We start from the raw sequence: 27129 nt of genomic DNA on the forward strand, positions 1-27129 counted from the left end.
AATTTCATGGAAAGGTTTTGTAATTTACAATAGTTGGCTTAATGTATTTGGGACAATAGTTACTTTGGTGTTACTAACAAGTCTTGGTTTTTATCCATTTGTTAGATTGCTCCTGATCATGTACTTCCAGCTCCTGATGAAATCTACGTGTACAGTCCACTAGGAACTGCTTTTAGAGTTGACAGTTGCACAGATGGCTATGGTAAAAACTCCAGTATAGTGACAATGTATGTTAAGCACCTTGCCATGTATTAGCCAGAAAATGTATTGATTGTTCTATAATGCATAACTATATTGTGGCTGTAAGGATAGTATGACATAAGAGTGCTTCTTATATTATTCACTGTCTTTTTTTTTTTCGTCCTAGATTTATGATATGGAACACAATGATGGGTACATCTATATTAAGTATCCCATGGGGAATAAAACAGGTAACACTATGAAAAATGTATGTGTATGAAAATGGTTTTGGCAACACAGCTTGCTGTTCATTTTCTGTAGTGTTGCTGATAGATAAACTAAACTGTTTTTCTCTCTTAACAGGCAGGCTTTACTTCTGGAATCATTCTCATCTTACTGATGGGTATTTTGACTCTTTATTGCTGCTACAGAGTTGTGAAATCGCGCAAAATGATACGTAAGAAATACGAAGCCTCATAGTGCAAATATTACCATTAAGTGAAATACAGAGATCTGATAGGTTCTTAGTTTGCCTGTATCTTTACAGTATGTTAGACCTAACCTGCAAATAAAAGCTGTTCCTTTGAATGTCTTTGTATTTTTGTAGTCTGGAACTAAGCTCTGTAAGCTAAATGTCTGTGTTCCCTTATTAGATTATCCTTCAGTTCCTTGGGACCTAAGTATTATAGCCAAACCCAAACTCTTAGTAAGCAAAGTTTCATGTGTTCACTTATTAAGTGTTTGGTGACATATGGGAGTTAGGAGTCTTCCCTTCTTCTCTATAAGCACTGTCCAGTTCTCTACATGTATTTCTGGTCATGTTCCGTAGTGGAATATGTGGGCTATAGCTGTATTCACCGTTTCGTATGCCTGTACACTATTATTTGTATACAATGTGTTTTGGAAGCAATTTACAGACAATTGCTTCACTGACAGTGGTTCTGCTTAGAATGTACTTCTGTTGTTCGAAACACATCTTGCATCACTTGTAGTTGGTGCTTTTATGCATAAACTAACCCTTCACTTCCTCAAATAAAGGCAGTTAAGACCTCCAGTTCGTGACAGCTCATTTCTGGGCATTGTTGAGGACTAGTTCATGGTCTGATGTACTTTGCCATAACTTCTGCAAAAGGCTTTAGCTGCAAATGCATAGCTACATTTTTACCACCATGTCTTATTCTGGCGCTTCTGGAAGTACTCAGAGTAGTAGTATTCTGAAACAAAAACATCCTGTCATCAAGAGTTCTACTGATTCTAATACAACATTTTATTTGGGTGTGTTTCTATGTTTTTGTATGTTCTTCAGCTTTATTAGATACCTCAAACTGGGAATTCCCAGATGTTTGCAAGTATTACTTTGGATCCTTTGGTCAGTGGTCAAGCCTCTTATTTTCTATGGTATCGCTTGTTGGAGCCATGGTTGTTTATTGGGTGCTTATGTCCAACTTTCTGTTCAACACAGGAAAGTTTATATACAGTAAGTATACATATTTTGATTAACATTTACAGCTGTCTTGTGAAAAGATCAAGACTTTGATTTATACTGAAAAATCATTGTCTATTTTACTTTATCTTGATTTTTCTGTTGCTGTGAGTGAAAAGTCAAGCAAGAATAAGTAGCAGTGTGGGGAGTTATGAGCAGAGTTATGTATGTTTTCAAAAAAAGTTTCTCAGTTTTTCTCTTAAAGTGGTTTTAATGGAAGACAAAGGGCCAGTGATCTGATTTGCATGTCAGTAATGAGGCTTCTTGGTGTAGGTTAAACAACCCAAACCTGGTTGCTTGTTTCCACTTTGTATTTTCAGTCCCTCCTTGTTTGCATGGGTGTAACCATTTGAGCAGCCATATAACAGGCTAGGCTGTTGGAATGATCCAGATCAATGAAGAAAAATCTAGTTTAATTCTAGATTTCAACAAACACACTTAAAGTGTTGCCATATTGAAAATCTTTGCAAGTGTCCCTGAAGGAAGAAAGAACTTTAGCACAGTGAAAGAGCAGTTCTTAATCTGGCATTGCTATGAAAGAAAATATACTGGTTGTTTTCACCCTTGTACGTGCACAGACACACAAGCCTTTGTGGATACAATCAATTATGTATGTAGAGTTGTGGGAATAAGTGATGGAATTGAGAGCTTTGAAAACCTGACTCATAGCGTTGAATAGTACAACTAAGATTTAAGAGTTTCTGTTTTGAAGGTAATTAACAAATCTGAGGCAAATAACAGTGCAGACACTACCTTAGAGTTCCCACCATCCCTGAAGGACATAGTTTATTGGTTAATGACTGATGTATTTAACATCTGACCTAATTCATACATTGTTAAGGCCATTTCATTTTAGACTTTGTTGTTTGGGTTTTTTTTCTGTTTGGGTTTTTGTTTAGGTTTGGTTTTGTTTGTTTGTTTAAATAAGGTTAGTTCTTTAACCCTGAATTGCTCTAAACCAAGTAATTCCAATTCTGTTAAGCAAACACCAGAATTAACAAAACAGTTCTTTTTCTAGGAAAAAAAATCCTCCTTTTCCCTGGGTTTAGCATGTTAATGTATCACTTATCTATATTTGTTTGGGGTTATTTAAATTGTTTGCTCTCTGATAAGTAATCATTGAATTCCTGTCCCAGCTATCATTGTGGCTACTTAATTAGTAGTTATAAAATGGGTAATAGGATGTAGATTTGACACTATGGCATTTTCCAGCTTTCCAAGTTATTCAAAGCAGGGTATGATGTTTAATTCTGCTGCATTCAGATGACTTTTTAAACAATTTGCACACACAGTTCAGGTGGGGAAAAAATTGATCTCCTGAGGAAGGATGGTCTAGAAAGTAGTAATTTGCAAAGAATGCAAGAACTTTAAGCCAGGTATGATTTGTTGTCTTTTTTTTTTTTTTTTTTTAACATGGTGTCCTGTGTTTCTGTATTTGCTTTATGAAACAGAAATAAATGCACACATGCAAGTGCTAGCCCTAAAACACTTTTTAAGCACAGGGGAAGCATAAATTGGCTTTCCATCTATAACAAACTTTAAAGTCCTCTAATTCTGTAAGACCTGTCAGTTCTTATCCTGGCTTCATACCATGTACTTTTTTAAGTAGCAACACAAAACACTGGTGAAGTGAGGAGGTGATGAATGGGATCGGTTCAGTCTGCTGATTGTTGTATACACTGACCTGGTATCAGTAAGTATAAACACTCAATTGTGATTCAGGGTGTCATAAAACATGATGAAGAAACAAAAACTGTTTTCTTCCCACAATACATTTTGCCTTTTTTATGAGAAACAAGCTGCTGCTAATTGCATTTTAAAAGTCTGAGGCCTTCTGCCTCAGTTGATTTTATGTATGCATAATACACCCACATGCAACAGAAGCAAATTTTAGCCAGAGACATACTAATTAAATTTCCAAGCTGAAGGGCATTTTCTGTGTATATATACATAAATATAAGGAAATCACTTTCCAGTATTCTGATACTGGAAACTGCAGAAACTTGGAAATACCTGGTGTGGCAGAGCAGTAAAACAGCATAGGAGTGGGTGTACTGGAAACAAAATACTACTGAAGATGACTGTAGACAGTGAGACTTAAACCATCTTGGAGTTGGAGGGAGTACAGTCTGATGTATCACAGTTTTGATGTAGTTTTCCAAAATGCTACCTTCCTTAATTTTTATCAAGTCAACAGATAAGAAGCTGGGACACTGATAGTAAGATTTTCTTCTTTTCAGACTTTGTTCATGACATTAATGTAACAGATATTGTTCCTGGTACGAATGGAAGTAATAAAGGTAAGAAACACTAATAAGTGTTCCTGATTTGGGGTGGCGGTTTAAAGGCAAAATCTTCATGCTTCCATACCTAACCACATTTCAGTTATAAAGTGTATATTATTAGTTCTACCTACCTTTTTCAAACAAAACCAAAAAAGTAATTTTCTGTCTAGGATTTGTACTTCCACAAAGAGCTATACACTTGGAAAGCTTAATGATTTCGGGGGGGGGTGGGGGGGAGGGAAGGATAAGGCTGGGGAAGGGAGAAGAAAGTAGGAGTGGGAATAAGGATTAAAAAGTATATTGCGAATTTATCTATACCCAAATAGATCCGCCTTAAAACCAGGAATGTTAGATCTCTTAACAGTAGTTACACAGTGAGGATTAACTTTTGCACACTAAAATTGAAGCACATCAGATCTGCTTGAAGTTTAAAAGTCTTAGCTGGGGCATCTTTGCTCCTCACCACCTCTGCAGCAGTATTCTTGTTTAAAGAAATGCTGTAAGAACAGCTTTGATGATGCTGGGTGCAAGAATAAACAAGTGCCAGGCCCTACATGAGCATCTGCTTGAGTTTTGTGAAGAGTTCTTGACATTTGCATGACATAGAGAAGAAGCTGCATTCAAGTGTGGAGATAGGGCTGTTGAGAGTTCTTAAGCAGTCAGAATAATGTACAGTGAAGGTAGGAGCAGGGCATTGTCAGCATCTGATCTCTCTGCCTATATATAGTAACTGAACATGTAGTGCTTTGTAATGTAGAAAATTTTCTCTATCCTGAGCGCTTCTGGGAATGGAGAAGCCTTTCAGTACCAGCCAGGTGGCTGTGTGTCACACTGGCTGCAGTAATGTTTCTGGAGAGCAGCTGTTGAAGTCAGGCAAAGGAGTTGAGAAATAATTCTGAAAACCAGTTGATTTGTATCTGAACTAGTGTTGAATCTTGTTTCCCCTACAGTCCTTACCAGAAGGCGCCAATAGCTGCTGCAGTGGTCTTTCTCATGTGTTTGCTGCTGCTTCTGCTTTTCTGTCCTATTATGCAGCAGGGGGTATAACTTGGGAGACAAAATAGACAACTATTCCACAGCATGCTCCAGCAACTGGAAAATTTAAATCAGATGTGTCACAAAGTTAAAGGCTGCCAGATGTTCAGATGACTCTTGGCATGGCATTCAGGGCTACTGAGGAGATCAGTAAGAACAAAAGCATTGTTCAAGGTCTGTGACACAATCCACTTACAGGCAATGGAGAGAAAGCAATAAAAAAGTGGAAGTAAATTTGACAGAACACTTTTCACACTTTTGCCTTTGCAATGAACAGGCATAGAGCCAGTGTGGGAGGGAGGCTATCAAGTGCTATGGTGATGCTAAAATTTGAGACATGAGAACTAGAAGACAAGTTCATATTTTTACACTTAACTTTGTAAACGTGTAGTAGAAAGAAATGCTTATATTAACAAAAATCGAATGAGCACATTTTTATCGGGATCTTTTTGGTTGGTTGTTTTTGTTCCAGCCACTTTCAGATGCTGCTGTTGATCAGCCACCATGTGGCAGTGTTTTGGGTGCGTATCACTGTTGTGTAGCAGTGATGTACTTGCACATGGCATGGCACGAAGGTGATGTTTTGGTTCAGCATATGAGTTTTAGTCCTTTCAGTTGTTCCAGTACCTTTCTTCTCATCCTTAGTTTGTGTGCTGCCAGAGCAATGGATAATAACACAGCTCTTCTGTACATAGATACTTTTGCATTGTGGTTCATATGATCTCACTGAAGTGTGGAGGGACAGATTACAGTGCTAAATATGCAGCGAGGTGCAAAGGTGCATTCCTATGGCATGATTCCAGCACATGCATGTAGGCATGGAGACACCTAGCTATAGGTATGTGATCCTGTGCCACAGCTCAGGCTTCAGACAAGTAAGCATCTTTGTTGTGCTCTGCTGAAAGAACCGTAGCACTTGCCAGCTTAGTGCAAGGTGCCTAGCAGTGAAATCTTAGTGCTCAACTCCTAGTTTAAAAAAAGTGGTTAAGGACTGAATTGTCACATATTGCTTTTAAATGATTCTGTTTCTCATAGGTAAAACACTTTCCAGAAAATATGGGATTTGGCTGTGAAGATTCTGTGCAAGTAAAACCTTTTTCATCTGGGAATATTTTTCTTTTCCTTTCTTCTAGTCATTTGTCCAAGTGCTGCTAGTGGTCACCCACCACAGAACAGCAGTGTGATGTTCTCTTCTGGCAATGATACAGGTTTTGAGCTCTTTGAGAAGTGGTGGAACAAATCACAAACAGTACCATTCTACCTGGTCGCTATTCTTCTACCCCTGCTAAATCTAAAGTCTCCATCCTTCTTTGCAAAGTTTAATGTCCTAGGTAGGTAAGAAATACTATTAAAGCATTGGTTCATTGTGGTTAAAATGTATAGAAAACAGTGAAAGGTACTCCAGTGAGTAGAATCATAGAATAGAGTCACAGAATCATTTAGGTTAGAAGGTTGGAAAAGACCTTTAAAATCACCAAGTCCAGCTGTTAACCCAGCACTGCCAAGTCCACCACTAAACTGTGTTCCTAAGTGTTACATCTACACAGTCTTTTAAATACCTCTAAGGATCGTGACTCAAACACAGTGTTCCAATGCTTGATAGCCATTTGGTGGAGATTTTTCTTTTAATACCCAAGCTAAACCTCACCTGGTACAATTTGAGGTCATTTCCTCTTATCCTAGGAGGTAGAGGACAGGGAATTGAAGGTCTACTTTGTCCTCTGTTCCAGTGGGACACACAGCTAGAGCTTGGATCTACTGTGGCTGGAACCACTAGATGATAATATAGCACAGAAGATGGGTGATAGTGCTTCTGTGTAAAAAGGTTTTTAAGTAAACTAAATATAACATTAGGGATACGAAAATACTTTATCAAGTGAGATCTAGCCATAACTGTATCTGTTGTAAAAAGAGACACATCATGGACAACAAGTTTATTGAGAATCTGAATATTAAAATACAAAATTTGTCATAACTTCAGTAGATTATTATGTAATTCAGAAACTGTTCAAAGTTGCCTTAATTTTTGTAAACCTTGAATCTGATAGGACAAGAAAAAAATAAAGGCAATTTTTTGACATGCTGGAATTATTCTTAATGGAGAACTTTTACTTACTTTTAAACACATGGAAACCTGAATGATTAGGAAAATACAGAATATTTTAGCTGTTAAGCTAAATTACAGAACCTTTTATCTTCCTAATTCCTTAACTATGCTCTGTGAAATCAAATGATAATTTCTTCAGTTTATTTTTTAACCTTGGAGATAGTGCTAGAATGAGTTGATGTCTTACCTGAATCTGTATCGCAAACTGTGAAAGTGCTGTTTCTTTGTCTTCACTTATAGCCTGTTCTCTGGTGACTTAGTATTACTGGCCAGCAGGTTGCATTGCAGTAGCTTTACTTGCTGTTTCACAGTTTTCTTCAATTTTTAGGTAGTTACCATTCTGCCCTTACCTCTTTCAAATGGCAGAGCCAAAATCCTGTGCTGTCCATCCCATACGCAGACACAGCAAGGCATTTATACCCATCTGTGATCATATTTGTAGTCCTCTACCTGTATTGCTGGATACCTCTGACCCAATGAGATGGAATGCAAAGCCAGTCTTAATCAAGGTTATCCAAGGTTATGACAAAGGTTAAATCAATAGGGGTCAAATGTCATTACCAGCTTCTAGCTCCCAGTGTAAAGTTCACAACTGCAATAAACATTCCTATCTCATTGGACTATTTGGTTCAAAACATCAGTGACTCAATGGACATTGTAGTAACTGCAGTGGCCAACTCTGTCTCATACTAAATGAAAATCCTAACAGCTGAAGCTGGAACATACCTGTTAACTGCCTGTAATCCTCCCTGGCTGCCCAGCACCAGGGATTACGATGTGGTATTTCCACTGTCACTAGTGTAGCACCTAGAAAACATTAAACATGCTGAAAGCTTGCATTGGGTTCAAGTGCATTATTCTTTCTCTCTGACCTATAAATGATACAAAGAAAAAGAAAATTTAAGCATAGCCTGTATTTTTAAGAATGGATATCAACTTGGAAGTGTTTGGGCTATAGGTAACTAGTTGGATAGAGCAGGAATAAAACACAGCTAAATACTTTCTACTTCTCATGGCGTTTGTTTGGCTCTGATCTTTTCCAGGTACAGTTTCAGTTGTCTACTTAGTTCTTCTGGTTACTGTAAAGGCTGCTCGTCTGGGAATCCACTTAGAATACAATTGGTTTACAGAGAATGCTTTTTTTGTGCCAGGTAAGATAAAATGCATGAATGAAGCATGTATATGATGAGTTTAAGACTTTTTTTAAGTAATTTTGAATTTCTCACCTTTTAACACCTCTGTGACATAAATAAAATGAGGAAATGATGTCTAATTAGCATGTAGAGGCTACATCCTTTACAACAGGCCAAATTGCATGAGCAGTTAGCTCCAAGGAGATGTCCCCTGTCCTGTTGAATTATTATCACTCCTGTTCTTAGAAACAAAAGTAGTTTGTCTTTCTTTAAAAATTACTTAAAATAAAATTCAGAGATATGCACCTTCTTATTTTAAAGGTTTGTGCATTTTTAGTGTACCAGTCACAATAAGCACTGTTTTAACAGTTTTACACATGGGTTGCAAACTATTGTTAGGTCCAATAATGTAGAATTGGAAAAGAAAACAAGGATAACTTAAAACATTAGGATGGGTTTTGCAATACTGTATCAATATAGAAATAAATTAAATTTAAAAAAAAAAACACTGGATTTTTTCCGTTTGTAACAGAATCTGATCTAATTTATGGAATCCTGTTAATGCACTGTGGCAACAATTCAGTAAGTAAACTACAGATAGCTGAGTAAAGTTACAAATACAAAATTCAACTGGTTTAAGTGTGTTCACATGACAGTTGCAGTGGTCTTGCATCTGCTTACTCTTTGTTGTCTTCTGCCACTCTGGATTGATGCAGCTGTCTAGCAGAACTGAAATTGATCTGGCACAAGCCGAATGAACAGCTTGGCTAGCGTACTGTATGTACGTTTGACAAAGAGGTCTGCTAAAAACCCAGTATTCCCCTTCTCCACCCCTAAACCTCTAGCTGTCATCAAAGCTGTTTGTTTGTTTTTCCATAACTACTAAAGGTCATTCCTTCTCTGCTAGGCATTCATCTCTTTCGAGATCTGAATGCAAGAAACAAGTGAAAGGCTATTTAAAGCAGTTCCTTCAGCTTGGTTATGTCACCAAGAAAAAAGATTATTGTCCTTTCATGCTGAGTCTTCAAAGCCAGATGGTTTTTGCTGAGTATGACTGTGTGCAAGACCAAAGCAGATGCTTTAAGGGTGGACAGGATTATCTTCATAATTACCTAAGAATCCTCCTGACTACTGCAGCATAAGTACAAACTTAAAAGATAGATGTAGGTGGTTGTGAAACAGTGCTCTCTGTGCTGTATGTTTTCCTGCATCACTAGCCTTTACTTTTAGACAGAATTTTTGGACTAACAAACTGCTTTTGTCTCCAGTGTAAAAAAAATTATTTCAAATCACTGGATTATTATCATCTGTGTTAATGACCTTATTTATTTTGTATGTCAATATTCTGAATGATATCTGTAAGTAGAAAGAACCACAGTGTTTTGTCGTCCTCCACTGCAAGCTTGGAAATGTGTTTTCAACCTCAACTGCCCCAGCAGACAGTCTTCAAATGTTTGCATGGCATCAGAGACTCTTCCTGAGAACACAGGAGAAAATTTGCCCAAACTAAAGTTCACTAACAAACCAGCATGAACTGGAAGACAGACTATGTCTAAGAAATCAGGTTTTAAGCGTCTTGAAGTTGATCTATTAAGCAGTCCTGTGTAAAATTTGTTACAGCATGACAGGTCACTAAGAGGTGGTGCACTCAGTTTATTTTGGCAATGTGACTAGTACAGCTAGGAGATAGACAAACCACATAGCTAATGCATATAAATCTGGTTACTACTGGTTGTTGTAGTGATGGGGGAAATGCAGTGCTGAAAGATTCTAAATCTGCTTGCTTTTTATTATTGAGGTTAAATTAGTGGATAAAAAAGAAGCCCAAAAGTTGCTTGCACTCTCAATTGTATCAGTAGCACATCATATTAGTTAGGTATTGAAGATACAGTGACTCTGGCCCTAGGGAACGCATATTCTTTCAACCTGGATGAGCCCTTCAGTAATTTCCTGGGGTGTGTTTACCTTGCTGACTTCATAAGAGACAATTGGCTTAAATATGTTTGCATGGAGCTTTCTGTGGTTTGATCTGTAAGGGCTTGTGAGACTCTGATGAGTGTTTTGCTACACTGCTGGATGCCTTCCAGAAGCTGAGCTAGCTCAGGGATCTCTAATTGCTGTTAACACTGAAGAGTACATACATCCTTATATAATACCAACAGGATGCTGCTTTGATGATGTCACACATCAGTGAATTCCTAGACCCGGTGTGGTGCTTCCAGAAACACAATCTTGTGAACACTGTCCTTGAACTATTAAAAGAGGCAGAGCAATGCTATTCCCATGGAGACAAAAAATATAAATACCTTTTCTGTAAATAAGACAAGAAGTTGGTCTGCCTTTCTTTATGCCCTGGTTTGTAAGCAGAACCTCTTAAACATCTACAGACCTCGTTTTTCCTCTGGTAGCATAAGTAACTTCTTAACAGCAAAAGATGCTCACAGAGTATGATTCCTTCCCCCCATCTCCCTGTTCAGGAGCCAAGAGATATGCAGCCTTAATTCCTTCCTAAAAAAATGTTTTCCAGTTAAACTGTTAAGAAGCAGAAAAGTTTGTATGTGTAAATCCTAGATTATCCTAATAATCTTCAATGGTTGGGACCTCCTGAAAAATTTTGCTGGAGAGTGTGTTATATAGTAACCATTTTGTACTTCCTGATTAAATACCTTCTTTGGCTATGGTTGAAGATGAAATAGATTGTCCCATTTTGACATGGAGCCTTATGTTTCTGCCAGCAGGTTCCACAGTACTGTATCTCCTCTGCATTTTGGCGTTGTTTCAAAGAAGTGAGTTATTAACACTTTTTCTTCTCCCTTAGAGTTTAGAATTCAGTTCCCTCAGCTGACAGGGGTTCTGACACTTGCCTTCTTTATCCACAATTGTGTCATCACACTTCTTCAAAATAACAGGAATCAAGAAAACAATGTAAGTAACTTCACAAGACTGTGCTGATTTGTATCTATATAGCCAGGCGACACTGATTTCTTCCTGTCTGCTTCATCTTGAAATTGACCCAGGAATTGCGATAGCTTCAGAAAATGTAACTCACTTTTGTGATCTGATAAGAAACCAGTTATACTACTTTTACTGGCTACCAGTGAGTAAAAGATGCATTACAATTTTTTCAGATTAAAGCCTTGAGAAGTATCCTAGATTTATTAGTGGTCAGGCTGGTATTAAATGGCCAAATTACACACAAGAGGCAGAAGGTCTGACAATATTCTAAGACCCTAGAAAAACTGACTGATTTTAGAATTAAAAATGCTGGAGAACACAGGGCACAAGACTGATTTTAGCAGAGTCCTAAACAATGGTGTTGGGGTCTATATAATATTTTTAATCAGAGTTGTTTCGGTAGTTTTTTGCTTCAGTAGTCAAGATTCATAGAGAAACCTGATCCTATTTAGGAAATCCTCAAAGTTAAAGCTTGGATTGGGAATCTTTGTGATATGTAGACTTTGGGCTGGTGCTTTGCCCTAGAAAAAATTATGTATTGCTCATCCAGATGGAACTGCATTCTTTCTTAATATCTTCCCATTATAAAATACAAAATGGAGTAAACATGATAGAGTTAGTCATAGAGTACATTTTAACTTTTATTTTGTTTGTTTATTTTTTTCTTCCCTACTTTACAGGGTTCTTGTTCAGCTTCATTAAAATCTTAGCTGTAAAGGTAACTACAATAACATGCAAAGATTTAAGAATATTAACTGTCTGATAAACTGGCGCAGAATCACAGAATGGTTGAGGTTTGAAGGGACCTCTGGATGTCATCTGGTCCAACACCTCTACTCAAGCAGGGATTGAACCTTGTTGGCAGCTACAACCAGTTGCCAACACATGTGATAAAATATACCTGATTTGATTATTCAGAGGTGAAATGCATATTATGTGCCAATGCAGTGAAATGACCTTTTGCTTTAGTAATCTGCCCAGTTAACTTTTTTTGTACCTGTGAACCAGGGCTAGTTTGTGAGTGAACACCTCTGCAAAAGAGTTATAAATTCTCCTCCAGAAAAGCGTCTTGGGCTTTATAGTCATTTCTGAATATAGTTTAACTAAAAAGGGGGTTAGTGAAGCTCTGGAGAAAGAAAACTAAGTAAGATTTTTCTCAGTTTTCATTAAGAATATCTCATGATCTGGAAAAGAGCAAGAGTTTTCTCTCTCTTCAGCTGTGGTTTTCAAGTTCTAAAGGTGTAGTGGCTCCAGCAATCAGCTCTGTATGCAGTGGAGGCTTAATGCTTCCATGCCACCTTCAAGACTTTTCCTGTGGCATTTCCCCTTCCATTTACATGAAAGTAAGCAATCAACTGCAAATAGCAGCACCTGGAATCTTGTGCAGTTTGCTTTTCCTGTGTTAAGGAGGAAGAAACTGCTGCTTGCATTTGAATCAGCTATTTTGAATGCCCTTCCTAGAGCTTAAGCTGAATTTCCAAGTCAGTCCTAGCATGGATCCCAAGCCTTTGACAAGACTCTTGCATTCCAGGAGAGTGTTAAAATCTCAGGGAAAGAGCAGTGTTAAGTATAGCAGGAAAGGTTTTTAATGATAAAGCAAATCTGTGCATGGTTCCTCTAGGAGTTTTATTTGGCTAGATTACAGCAGTCTTTCACCTAGGTCTGGTAGTGCTTTCCAAATGTTAATGAAGCACTGATGCTCTTGTAAAGCTGTTTGTGCTTATTTCACTAAGCTGCTGGACTAAGTAGGAGGTTTACATATGTATAGGGTGTTTTTTTCTATGTATTTACATCAGCAAGATGCTTTCTTATATCAGTATCTCATGGGGAGTCTAATGGAGACTCCATGTCACTTCCATCAGAGTTCTATGAAAAGACACAGAACATGGCAAGCTGGAAAAGTACTGTTTTGAGCTTGCTGAAACTAGTGGTCATAAGAACAACCCTTTGGGGAGCTGGAAAAAAGTAAGAGAAACAATAACATTCCTTTTATGGAGTCAGAAATCCAAAACAATAGCAGCTTCCATTCTGGTCACAGGCATGTATCACTGCCCAAAGCTAAAACACACACAGAGGGGAGGATTCCTTTGGCTGCTATTCCAGTACAGTGATGTGGGTGTGAGAGGAGCAGTGCACTGGATAAGTCAAATGTCAGCAGCAAGGCTTGAAGAAGCCCTGTGAGCAGGGTTCTTTGTCTGCAATTCAAAGTTGAACTCCCTGTTCCCATCTCCCACTGCTGCCCCCTTATATTTATCAGTTCAAGATTTTGTGCACTAGACAACTAGTTCCAAAAAACTAGCTTGGAAACTGATTGCCTAGAAAACTAACCCAACCATAAAAGGGTGATTTGATTAGTTGAGTTTTTTGTTTGCTTTTGCATTTGGTTGGTTGGTTGTTGTCTAGGAGTTGTTTTTTTTCTGATTCGTGTGTGATCTGGTTCCCTGAGCAACTGTACAGATGCTACACAAGCCCAGAGTGCGATCTAGAGGCATAAATATGCTAGTGCTGTCTCTTAACAGTTGTTTGTGGACTTACCTGGGGGAAAGGCTGGTAGTGGGGAGATGTTTTTTCTCCAGAAGTTAACTGCAGAAGGCATAGAGCTGTGAGTAGTTCTAATTTTCTGCCATATTCAAATACTGTTTATTCTCTGTAAAGAGTGAGCTTCCACTGATGCTGCTATACTATTGCTTTCTCTTTCCAGCCAAAATAGTGCACAGCATTATGCATCCTGGTGAAGTACTTTTTTGTCACCTTATTAAATGTTATCTTGCCCTTGATGCTTGAACAGGTTAAGTCTGTTTTATGATATGGATCAGAGTCCTGTTGACATATTGCAGAGGCAACACCTCTCTTTTGAGAAGTGACCAGTCTGAAATGGGATATCAAAAGGCACTTTTTCTAATGTGGTAATAATTGTTAAGCACCAGTATAAGCCTGTGTCATGGTTTAAACCCAGCCAGACAGCTTGTTCACTCACTTCCCCCACTTCTTGCCCTCCCCCTACTCCCGGAGGGACAGACAGGAGAATCAAAAAGAATGCAACTCCCACGGGTTGAGATAAGAACAGTTTAGTAACTAAGGTATAACACAAATCGCTACTGCTACCACCAATAATAATAATGATAAAGGAAATAACAAAGGAATGGAATACAACATCTCACCACCAGCCGACTGATAACTCGCCCCCCCCAGCCCGACCAAGCTCTGACCAATGCCTCCTCCAACTCTGCAGTCTACCAGCCCTTCTGGCTAACTCCCAGTTACATCCTGGGCATGACGTGCTGTGGTATGGAATACCTCTTTGGTCAGTTTGGGTCAGGTGTCCTGTCTCTGCTTCCTTCTGGCTTCCTCTCCTCCCTGGCAGAGCATGAGGCTCACAAAGTCCTTGGCCAAACCAAAACATCATTGTTATCAGCTCTGTTCCTGAGCCGAAAGTCAAAACACTGCACTGCACCAGCTACCAAGGAGGAGAAAAATGACTGCTACTGCTGAACCCAGGACAGCCTGTCCATCCAAGAAGCATCTCTACAAACTAGCTTTCACTTTGGTACTGAGAGAAAAGGAGCTGTTTTCTCTATGGCATGCAATAAGGAAGACAAGGCCTGAAAGTTGCCTGTTCTTTTCAGCACCACGTAGGAAATACCTGTAAAGCCACAGAGCTGTCACTGTGTCTGTGTTCAGTCCTGTTCTGCATGTCCAGCCTGCACCTGGGTACAAGTCTAGAGTGTGATATCATGTCTTCTACTCTCAAAGTTTTCTTTGATAGTTATCAGACTCATCCTTTTGTTAGGAGGCTGATTTCTGCCTTTGTTCTGCTGCTGCTGCCACCAGCCTCAGCACCCTATTTTCTGTCCTTCCAGAGGCACTTCCAGCACTTTGTTCTGTGCATCTAACTAGAAAAGCTCCTGGTCAGCAATAACTGCAGTTAACACATTCTCCAAGTTTCACCTCAAAATTTGCCTGTTACTTCAAGTGTATTTGACAGCAGCTTGGTAGGTGGCAAGCTGTAATCCTGATGGCCATAACCTGCATGTTATCTTTGATTCTTTCCTTCCACATTTTTTCTACATTTGATCCTTAGATTATAAACTTTAGGTGTGATGACTGCCATATTTTTTATGCTTAGGCAATTTCCATCACAGTAGTGTTCACTCTGAATATAAACGGATTAATGTGAAATTTAAAGTAGACAAATGCGATTATTCCTCTGTTATTTAAAATTAATCCTTTCATGTCTCTCCATGTGTCCTTTGGTTTTAGCTGGAATTGTGCTGTCTAAAGAGTATTTATAGTCACGGTCTTTAGGGGTGAACCTAGGTGTCCTGAAGAGTAATGAGCATTAATTAAAAGATGTTATATACACAAATAACACACTCTTGTACAAAAACAACCACCTTATATGCAGAAGCAGATGTTTGCAAGGGAAGTGATGGATGTTTGAGAAAAAATAAATTCAGGGATTTGAGTTGCCTATTTCTTGTCTTGCTACTTGTGGAAAGATGAGATTCAGAGCAGCCCTGCGCAGAAGGACTTGGGGGTGCTGGTCAATGAGAAAATGAACATGAGCTTGCAGCCCAGAAAGCCAACTGTATCCTGGGCTGCATCAAAAGGAGCATGACCAGCAGGTTGAAGGAGGTGATACTGCCCCTTTACTCTGCTCTTGTGAGACCTCACCTGGAGTATTGTGTGCAGTTCTGGTATCCTCAACATAAAAAGGACATGAAACTGTTGGAACACGTCCAGAGAAGGGCCACGAGGATGATCAGGGGCTGGAGCACCTCCCGTATGAAGACAGGCTGAGGAAGTTGGGGCTGTTCAGCCTGGAGAAGAGAAGGCTTTGTGGAGACCTCATAGCAGCCTTCCAGTATCTGAAGGGGGACTATAGCGATGCTGGGGAGGGACTCTTCATTAGGGACTGTAGTGACAGGACAAGAGGTAACGGGTTAAAACTTCAACAGGGGAAGTTTAGATTGGATATAAGGAGGAAATTCTTTCCTGTTAGGGTGGTGAGGCACTGAAATGGGTTGCCCAGGGAGGTTGTGAATGCTCCATCCCTTGCAGTGTTTAAGACCAGGTTGGACGAGGCCTTGGGTAATATGGTTTAATGTGAGGTGTCCCTGCCCGTGGCAGGGGGGTTGGAAATTGATGATCTTAAGGTCCTTTCCAACCCTAATTATTCTATGATTCTGTGAAATCAAAATCTGGTTTTTCTTCGTATGGTGACAATACCTGAAGAAAAAGATGTATTGTTATATGCTATAAGAATACATTAACAAAATAAACTCAGCACCTAGTTTCAGAACAGATTAAAGTGTACACACTGAAGAACGGTAGGAACATGAACCTGGTTAGTATAATCAGAGGTAATAGCACATTAGCTATCCACTTTAATCAAGTGTAGTCCAAACGAAGTAGTAAGAATTCAGTTTCAGATTGCTTGCCCTCACAGCTGCAAGTACTTGTCACAGCAAAAATAGTTTTACGATAGCACAAATAACAACTGTGAGTTACTATTCTGTCTTCATGCATGAGGAATACACCTAAAAATACCAAATGCAAGTGAAAACAGATTTTGTCAGGTTATGTGCCTAAAGAAGTCTTGGGTGCGTTTTGAGAAATTGTCCAACTCTCGACTTCAGGAGATGAGAGTCCATGTCACCCTGCAAAACCACCTTACCTTCCTTAGTCTCTGCTTCCTGCATTTAAGTTACTCATAAATCCAGCAAGAAATCTGAATGCTCAGATTCAGTATTACTAAACTCTGTTTTTAGGATGGGCACTGGTGCTTTTGAAGAGGTAGCTGTTATACAAAATCCTGTACAGCTTCTCATATAACTGAGGAGAATCCTGGGAGCACTTTAAAGTACACTTTAAAGAAAATGTTATTGCTCAACCCTTCGTGGAAGTTGCTAGTCCTTACTCAGTGAACAGTGCGAGGAGAGTGAAAACCAGAGGAGCATCTGCCGGCTGCATATATGTGGTCAGCAGGGGGCAGAGGTTGCAGCTTCCAGGGGCGTGAGCGCCACCCTGGGGTGCACGCTAACAGGCCATTGTCTGATGGAAAATACCATTGGCCTTTTGCAGGCTGATGGGAAAAAGGCATCAGTCTTCTACCCCAAAAGCAATGGCAAAATGAGCAGGAGATTGCAGTTCCCTCACTAAAACAGACTTCCTTTTGACCTTTTCTTGAAACTTGTAATCTAGCATGCTTTTTTTTTTTTCCTTGGGTACCGTCTTTCTCTCGGAAGACCCCAGAAAGGTATAGAATATGTCATGGATATAATGTGAAGAAACACTTAGGAAAACATTTACATGTACAGATGTGAGCAGGCTTTGCCCGTGCTCGGTGAGCCAGCTGGAGACCGTAATAATGATCCTGGTCTGGAGGCCATACCGTCCTAATTTGGTACTTTACCTGAGTTAATAAGACTTGCTTTTCAGTTGTAGGAGAATAGGGTCATGTATTGAAGCATTACCAGTAATCCTTTAATAAGCTGATTATCAGCAGCAGCTGAAAAAATGGTTTGCTGTAAGATTGTGTTTTGTAGTGTAGAATAAGCTTATACAGAATTTAGTTAGCTAATAACTAGAAAGAAATGGTCTCCCACTTCATTTCCAAAAAAAAGAGAACTGATGTAGGAGAATACTAAGTACAGTGCTATGAGGTCATTCTGGTGTATCTGTGGATTCTGCAGATTCTTAAAGTACTGGAGAAGATTTGCTGCTTATTTTCCAACGCTAAATGGTGCTAAAAAATTTTAGTTATTTTTATGTCGTTGACAATCTTTTTATACACTAGATACTTTATAAATATAGTAAAAAATTTCAGAAGTGAACACTGAAGTTAATACCTTTTTTAGGTGCATGTAATATAGTTAAATATGGATTTATGATCTTAGCTTCAGGACTCTCTCCTAAAAATCTTTGATGATTATTTGGTGCATTTACCTGAGGTGTTTATAAAAATTTAGTGATAAAGTGAATATGCAATTTTAAATTAAAGTAATAAAATACAATTGTAAAGCTAAAGGACGTACATACCTCTGTGCCCACCTATGCCTTTCTGTTTTGTCTTTGTATTTATATTTAATGGTGTATAAATTATGTCTTCCATTTTCACACCATTCTTACAGAAGCCTGGCATACTATTTTCCGGTTTGGAGCCAGCTTGTGTGGACCATCCTCTTGGGTTTCAAAGCAGCTCCTTAAAAAATGTTTGTTACATTATACCTGCAGCTGGGTAGGCTGATGTCTCTAATTGCAAGATTTTCGCCCTAACAAGAAATTTAACACATGGCATTGCTGTGCTTCAACAGTTGTCTCTGTGTCCCAGGGCTCTTAGTAGGGATTATTAAATGTAGAAAAGTAGAGGGTGTTTGTTTGATGTAATAACTAGTGTATGCTTGTGCATCCAGCAATAATGTGTTACATCTGTTGGCATATCTGTTTCTTCAAGCCTTTTCCGTATGTAGATAGATAAATAATACTTGTCTAGATCCACTTTGCGGTATCCTTTTGCAGATTTCTGATCTGATCCAGGACCAATTTTGAAACCCCCATTTAAGTAATAGAAATAGTAATAAATATTAAACAGTAATAAATACAAAAGTGACAGTAATAAATGTCATAGGAATCTCCTCATGAGCGTTTTGTCTGTTTTTGTGTCAGTGCTGGCCAAAATAAGATATTCTTCTTCCTCAGGTGAGAGACCTCTCTATTGCATACTTCCTGGTGGGATTAACGTACCTGTATGTCGGGGTGATAATTTTTGCTTCTTTTCCTTCACCACCGCTATCCAAAGAATGTATTGAACAGGTGAGATTTTTACTGCAGTATATATTTGTCCTTGATCTTTCAGTAAATATATATTAAAAAAAGAACAGCTACTGCTTCTTGCTTCATGACTCACCCTGGCAGACACATCTGTTCTTGACTCTGATCAGTTGGTTAATGCCTCATGGGCACAAGCAGATGAGTAATACTTGTGTTATCTCATTTATATTCATGTCTGGTGGCCAGTAGTTCTGTAAAAAAACAAACATTTATTAAATACTGTTACAAAAGTGATGAAGAAAGGACCAAAATGACCAAGTGAACAGTTGAAGCTTTAATTTCTTTAGCATCTTTAATCCTGAAAAGTTTGTTTAGTTGTGTGTGCAGTGACCAATCCCACTCATTGGAACTGTCTTCAGATACTCCAGAAAAGGAAATATGATGCAAATGCAGACTCGTTTAGGTAGGACTCCTCACTGTGATTAGGTTTGGAGCCTAAGACTGTGGTGAGCCTTGCCAGCAGAGTTCTTCAGATAACAGCAGTACATGAAACACCCTGTGAAGGCTGTTAAACTCTTATCTTCTTATATGTGAAACTGATTACCACACCCTAAATGACTTCAAAGATAGCAGTTATCAGTTGGTGATCCATTTTATGCCAGGTATTCCATGTCTCTTGCATTAATATTTAGCAATGAAACAGCATTTTAAGGCTTCCTCTGACAGTAGGTTAGTTAGAACTGGTACTGCTGTTTAACCATTAAATGATTTTTTGAACCCTTTGAAATAACTTAATGGGGTGAAATCCACAGGTAAATAATAGATGACAAGATACTTTCTCACCATTTATTTTCTGTAGTTATCCTAAATACTTATGAAGCCATTTGTATATTTCCATGATACTTGAGTCTTATACTGCTTTTTCAGACATTCTCATTTGTAGTATATGGTCCAGTTTTAATGATTAAATAACTTTTTAATATCTAGATATGATATGACAGGTAATAGCATATGAATTCATCTGCCTAAAAAATCGTATGGCCTTTCACAGCCTTGATTATTTGAGGATGTTCAGAAGTGTAGAAAATATTTCCATCTTTAATGGTAACACAAAAGCTGACATCAGCCCTGCAATATTAAAAAATCAGTTGGCATTTGGTGGCAAGACAACTGTAGAAGAGAGAGGGGTTTTCATGTAGTAGAATTCATTTGGCAGTTGAAATTACTTGGGTTTTATCTCTTTCTTGCACATCGCTATTAAAAATCAGCAGATATATATAACACATCAATGTATCATCATTATTCCTGCGTTTAGAATTTTCTAGATAACTTTCCCAGTGATGACATCATGTCATTTGTTGCAAGAATATTCCTGCTGTTCCAGATGATGACTGTATACCCGCTGTTGGGCTATCTGGCACGAGTTCAGCTCTTAAGACAGTTTTTTGGAAATGCTTACCCAAGGTAAGAAGTCTACCCCTTGACAGGAGCTTGGCACACTTTCCTTAACTGGCCTTCTGTTGTCAGAAATTCGGCTGAGCTTTTAGGGATTTCCTTTGCTGCATTACGTACATTTCAAAAGCTAATTTCACAATGTTTGCAGAGTGAGGGGGCGAATAGGCATGCAAAATAAACTTGCCTGCTGATCAGGACTGCTACAGCTTGGCAGAGCAGAATGGGGACGGGTTCTTCTGTTTTAGCTCTTCATTTTGTCAGTAATGATAGTTTTGTCAACCCAGTTCCTTTGTTTTATGTATCTCTATGGCAAAAATAAAGTTGTAGAGGGAAAAGATTTTGTTCAGTCCAGAAACATTTCATCAAGTAGCCTTTATGCTGTGAAGCACATACACTCTGGTTATTAACCTCTCAGGGTGTAATATGTGTTTTGATTGTGTGTAACTAGTAATTGTGCACCTGCTTTCATACAGAGCTAATAGCTAAGTGAGTTGTTAGCTGTGTTATCTTGGCTGCTGCTATGCTTATAAAAATAGCTTTTCACATGCTAATTTCAGAGATGAGCCACACCTCTGCATTTGTACACTGCGTGAACTCCAGGGAAAGAGCTGATCCAGATCTCAATTTTAGTTTTGTTGTTTTGGGGTTATTTAAATAAAACCTGGGACATTTATATTTGCAGTATTGTCTGAATTTGTCACAACCAATTTGGCATTTATTTCCAAGTTTCTTATTTTATGCTGTGTTGACAAAGGAAAGGAAAAAATATCCCAGGAACAAATGTGTATTTCCTATGTGGCATCAGCAGTAGCATACAGGTCTCAGAAAACATTATTCCAAGTTTCAGGTTTCTTGTGGGTCCTAAAATAGATATAAGAAGGTCTAGAAATTGTATGCCTAAAATTAGGCAGTGAAATAAGTGCCTACTTTTTTTGATGCTAAATTGTATGCAGTTCAGCGTTGAAGAGATTTTTAGGAACTGCTACAAGTTACAGTTAGAAACAAGGCCATTGATTTAAGTGCTAAACATGGATCTCACAGCCACTGGGAAATAGCCATGTCCTATATATTACGTGGATATGCCTCTTCCTATCTCCTCCCTCCAGTTACTCCCTGACCAGAATGGTTTTCATTTCCCTACAGCTTCATACCAGTCTCTTCTCAGGTTAATTCCAGCTTGCTGTTTTAAGCCTTCATTGTATGACGAATGTGATGATGCAAATACTTGCCTGGTTCTTTTGGTTCTTGTCTCCAGGACATCCTGTGGGTAGCTTCACTCTTTTTTTTTTTTTTTTTTTAGACTCCTCATAGGGAGGTATTTACAGTTTCTGAGAAGTCAAAAATGGTTTCTAGGAAGCCACTTAAATCTCTCCAACCTATAGTGATAAGAGAGTACATTCTGGCTGTCTGGCTGTGTCTTCCTCTCTAGTATCCCAGCTACCTTAAATACAGTACAGAAATCATTCAGCTATCCTCTAGGTTCTGGCTTCTCTGCATTTACAACTAAGGTCTGCCCTTAGTTTTCCTATGCAATGGGGACTAACTGGTACAACTCAACACGAAGCACTCTTCTGTTCTGTTCAATTACATTTGCAGCTTTCCAGCTCAACCTTTTCTAGCCAATACTGCTCAGTTTTTACAGAAAGGTTTTGAGATAGTTTGCTTTGGTTTTGTTTCTGGATTTAACATCATTAGGATGGGCTAGTTCATTTTTACCAGCTGCTGAAATATACAGAATGGTTTGGGTTGGAAGGGACCTTAAAGATCATCCAGTTCCAACCCCCCTGCCATGGGCAGAGACACCTTCCACTAGACCAGGTTGCTCCAAACCCCGTCCAGCCTGGCCTTGAACACTGCCAGGGATGGGGCAGCCACAGCTTCTCTGGGTAACCTGTGCCAGCGCCTCACCACCCTCACAGCTAAGAATTCCTTCCTAATATCTAATCTCAGTCTCCCCTATGTCACTTTAAAGCCATTCCTTTTTCCTGTCAGTACAGGCCCTTGTAAAAAGTCCCTCTCCAGATTGCTTGTTGGCCTCTTTAGGCACTGGAAGCTGCTCTATAGCCTCCCCAGGGCCTTCTCCAGGCTGAACAAGCCCAACTCTCAGCCTGTCTTCATAGGAGTGGGGTTCCAGCCCTCAGAGCATCTTTATGGCCTCCTCTGGACTTGCTCAAGCAGTTCCTTGTCCTTTTTATGTTGGGGACCTCGGAGCTGAATGCAGGACTGCAGGTGGGGTCTCATGAGAGCAGAGTAGAGGGGCAGGATCACCTCCTTCAACCTGCTGGTCACGCTCCTTTTGATGCAGCCCAGCACATGGTTGGTTCCTGGGCTGCAAGCACACTCTGAAGCCAGCTCATGTTCATTTTCTCATCAACCAACACCCCCAAGTCCTTCTCCACAGGGCTGCTCTGAATCTCTTCTCTGCCCAACCTGTAGCTGTGCCTGGGATTGCTCCGACCCAGGTGTGGGACCTTGCACTTGGCATGGTTAAACTTCATGAGGTTGGCATCAGCCCACCTCACAAGCGTGTCAAGGTCCCTCTGAATGGCATTCCTTCCCTCCAGGGTATCAACCGAACCACACAGCTTGGTGTCATCGGCAAACTTGCTGAGGGCGCACTCAATCCCACTGTCCATGTCAGTGACAAAGATGTTAAACAAGACCGGTCCCAACACCGATCCATGAGGGACACCACTCATTACTGGCCTCCATCTGGACATTGAGCCATTGACCACAACTCTCTGCATGCAGCCATCCAGCCAATTCCTTATCCACTGGGTGGTCCATCTGTCAAATTGATGTCTCTTCAATTTGGAGACAAGGATGTCATGTGGGACAGTGTCAAATGATTTGCACAAGTCCATGTAGACAACGTCAGCTGCTTTGCCCCTGTCCATCAGTTCTGTATCCCCTGTGTAGAAGGCCACCAAATTGATCAGGCATGATTTGCCCTTAGTGAAGCCTTTTGGCTGTCACCAATGATGACCTTATTTTCCATGTACCTTTAGCCTAGTTTCCAGGAGGATCTGCTCTATGATCTTGGCAGGCGCAGAGGTGAGACTTATGTCCCCAGTGAGATATCAGGTTCTGTCAGTAAAAGCTACTTCTCTGTGTCTGTGCCTGTCTTGAAAACAAATACACGCATAGACATGCTGGCACAGAAATCTTCTGACATCTTCAGCCTTTCCTGTGCTTCCTACAGGAGATTCAGAGACAAGAGAAAGCATCCCAATTCCTTCTCTCATTTTGCAAAATCTGCGCTAGTGTACAGACTACAACATAGCAAGTGACGTACTGGGACAAAACCCAAGGAATTGTTCATTCTGTTCTCTCCCTGGTTTTGTAAAGGAAAGCCAAAATGCTGTGTATTGGGAAATTATTTTCTAAAGTGAGATATGTTTGCAATGTCATCATTTAATGGGTGACAGAGGGCCAAAGGCATGTTGTTTATCTGCTGTTTCTTACGTGACTTTAGATTTTACGTGTACAGAATGCTAATTTTTTTTTATTATTACTGACTCTTAGCTACAGTGATATTTGTCACAAAGATTCCCTTGATTAATTATGTGCTGCACATAAAATGCTTTGCATAGTCATCTGATCAGATTTTAGAACTTTTTGACATCTTTCCTGTTTTCAGATGTTAAAATAAGCTGATGGACAGAAATCATTTGGCTTTCCTTAAAGCTTGTCCTCCCTTTACTCCATGGTAGCCCAGCAGACCTGCCAGTTCTCCCACAGATGCATGTCTTCTGATGCAATTAAATAGATTTCTGCTGTCTGCATGGGTCTTTAGTTATCTGCTCTTCACCTAGCTTCTGTCTTCTTAACTGTTGTAATTCATAGTATTTTTGCCCAATGTCACTTGAGTGAGGAAGAAAATGCATTTTTAGACACAGTAATCTTTCAAAAATTCTTACTTAAATAATCCTGTTTTGCTTTTCTCCTTGCTTTCATGTTTTCCTTTTCCCTTATTGTGTATGACCACATGCTAAGTCCAGCACTTCTAATTTCCTTGCATCTGACCTGAGAGGATTTACAATCAGTTTCTTTCTTTAAATGTCTCTTGCCCTAGCATTTGGTTTCGCAGTTTTCAATATGATTCTTACTTTGACGATGCTGAAGTTCATTTGATATATGTGGTCACTTTTGTTCAATTCCACAGGACAGAACTTGACAGAACAAGCCTTGTAGTGATTTTCTGGCATACCAGGTTGTTTCTTGACTGTTAATCTGAAAAGTTAACCTTGCAATGGGGTAAAAAAAGAGACTTAGAGGACATCTTGATTTATTTTTCCCTCCTCTTTTTGTGGGGTTGCTGGATTTTTGCAGTTGAGCAGTGATTCCTTTCATAGGAAAGAGCTAGAGTCTTCCTCTGCCCAAGTGAGAATATTGAGACTGAGGACTGAAAATACAAGACAGTGCTCGTGGATTGTAGGAGTATGCCTCTTTTGCGAATTACAGCATCCTTAAGGCAATCAAACCTGTGCCTCTGAGCACCAAACCTCATTAGGCTGCCCAGGGGAGCAGTCCAGCCCTGGCAGGGGTGGGCCAGCCAACTCTGCTGCCTGTGACCATGAGGAAAAAAGTTATGCTGCTTTGAAAAACAGCTATGTGCAAACAGGAAGGTTAGGTAAAAAGGGCCCAAGTCTCCCCTGACCTCTAATATAATCTAAATACTTTACTTCGTACAGCCGTAATAAGCAGGTATTGTTATTCCCACAAAATGCTGTTTTCCTAACTGCCCTTTTGCAATGTATGATGATACCATTAATTGTACCATAAGCCAGTGTCAGGCTAAAATAGAGGAATTTAAAACTTGTTAAATGTCATGGGGTATGGGAAAGCCTTTTTCCTTGTGCAGCACACCTCCATGAGACATACAGTCTTAAGAAAAATACTATCTCAAATAATACAGCTACCAGTAGCCCTAGATATCATATTCTTCTTTATTTGGAAGGACAGTTTTAATAAATGATAATGGTGTTCTCTCCGTTAAGAATGAGGCTTTTTCCTGTCTTGGAATGAATATCTGCAAAGGTAAAGGAAACGGTTTGCAAGTTCAACACCTATTGTCCAATATCATGGCTACAACTGCGGCTGTTTCAGAAAGGTAGAAAAAGAAGCAAGGATATTCCAAGGGAGAAACACAGTGTAACCTTTTGTCCTGATTTAAGTCCTTTTCAGCTTTTCTGATTTTGGCTCTATTCTTGAGGATCTTGCTTAATTGTAACAATTAAAACTGCAAAGCATGGCTTTGCAAGCACTGAATTGTTTTGGATGCTCCAGCGTCTTGAACATTGTTTTGAGTTGAGCCAAAACACATTCCCCCCAACCCAAGTACTTTTTCCCAGATCAAGAAGTTGAAAGGTTTCATTTCATACCAAACACACACACACCCCACTTCACTTTTGCAGTTATAAGAAGCTAGAATTAATTTCTTAAAGAGCAACAACTTTGAACTACAAAATCACTTTTTCTGCTTCAAAACATACTAGAATGAAATACTTCAGGCTTTTTACTGGGTTTCTGCTAAAATACTCTGAACTGACCCAAATTTGCAAGGCTAATTACTAAGCCTGCACTCTTTTTAATCCCTCATCCTATCAGATGGATATCAGAAAAGAAGAAAGTGCTGTCATTTTTTGTGTGCATAAATAATTGGTTTCAGTTATGCTGTCTGTAAGATCTGCAACCTGCTGTATGTGTGGGGAGAGAGGAAGTAATTTTTAATAGCACTTTTTTGTGAAGTTTAGTTAATTGGCTTCCCTTAGCAATACTGAGAAGCAGTAAACCTCCTCTAATAAGTCTGATTTGGGGGATTTTATATCTTTATTCTTGGGAGTTTACCAGGTTTACATCCAGTTACATTTTTCTTAGTTTCAGCTACTGTATTCGCACAGTAATCTTCAGTCTGTTGAAGCACTGTTAAAATGTCATATGCAAAATTAAAGATAAAATTTTTGTCTGTTTTAAATTAATTTTAAAAAGCAAACATAAATAGTCTATAACTTAAATTATTCCTTTGAGTTTAAATTGCCTACATTACCCTAAACTTTAATGAGACTACCCTACGCCTCTAATCTTTCTTCCTAACTTGCAAGCTGGCAGCCAGCCTTTCAGCCATGGAAGTGTCGCTTTTGAAAAGCTTCTTAGTTTGCAGCATCTCCATAATATAGATACTTCTACAGTTAGGAAAAAATTAGCATTGGCTTACAGATTTTGTTTATTTTAAGAAATCAAATCCTTCGGCAGAATAAACAAAACCTGTTTTCTCTGTGTGAATTCTTTTTTCCCTTCATAGAAACAGCTGTGTCACCAAAATATCACAGGTTTTTATGATATTTCTTGACTGTACCTTATGTAAAATATGCCAGCATTTCATGTTCTCTAAAGAAAAGCAATACTCTCCTGAGTCTCAGTTCTGTACATAGCCACACTGAGTTTGCCTGATCCATTAAAAGCTGCCTTTGCAGAACAGAAAATCTCTGGCTTTTCATCCTTAGCACAACATGAAAAGCAACAGGAAATAATTTATAAAAACAAATTCAACAAAAAATTCCAGCATAGATAGAACACAGATCAAGTATTAAATGACATCTAAATGTTTGTCCTCTATCAAAATGCATCAGAGTTCAAGTTTTAAGGTGTTATTTCCCCCCTAGAATTCTGTGTAATGTTTTCCACTGATGCATCTTTTCATATCTTCTGGTTTCCATTAGT

General features: G+C 39.1%; 1 protein-coding gene across 3 annotated transcripts in view; it reads left to right on the forward strand.

The window, feature by feature from the left end:
* The window catches only part of SLC38A9 (solute carrier family 38 member 9), a 46442-nt gene that overhangs the window by 15679 nt on the left and 3634 nt on the right, over positions 1–27129 (forward strand). For 2 of the 3 annotated variants that reach the window (XM_061469410.1, XM_061469408.1), the window contains exons 3-12: positions 106–227; positions 368–431; positions 544–637; positions 1487–1657; positions 3904–3963; positions 6117–6314; positions 8134–8241; positions 11042–11148; positions 18880–18993; positions 20267–20415. In XM_061469410.1, coding sequence (XP_061325394.1) covers positions 106–227; positions 368–431; positions 544–637; positions 1487–1657; positions 3904–3963; positions 6117–6314; positions 8134–8241; positions 11042–11148; positions 18880–18993; positions 20267–20415 — 1187 coding nt within the window. The remainder of the gene's footprint in view (positions 1–105; positions 228–367; positions 432–543; positions 638–1486; positions 1658–3903; positions 3964–6116; positions 6315–8133; positions 8242–11041; positions 11149–18879; positions 18994–20266; positions 20416–27129) is intronic. The other variant, XM_061469409.1, reaches the window with a different exon arrangement.

Source organism: Pezoporus flaviventris, unplaced genomic scaffold (assembly GCF_033815535.1).
Source record: "Pezoporus flaviventris isolate CSIRO_AGI_PZ_B2104156 unplaced genomic scaffold, CSIRO_AGI_Pfla_v1 ptg000057l, whole genome shotgun sequence".
NCBI classification, from domain to species: Eukaryota; Metazoa; Chordata; class Aves; order Psittaciformes; family Psittacidae; genus Pezoporus; species Pezoporus flaviventris.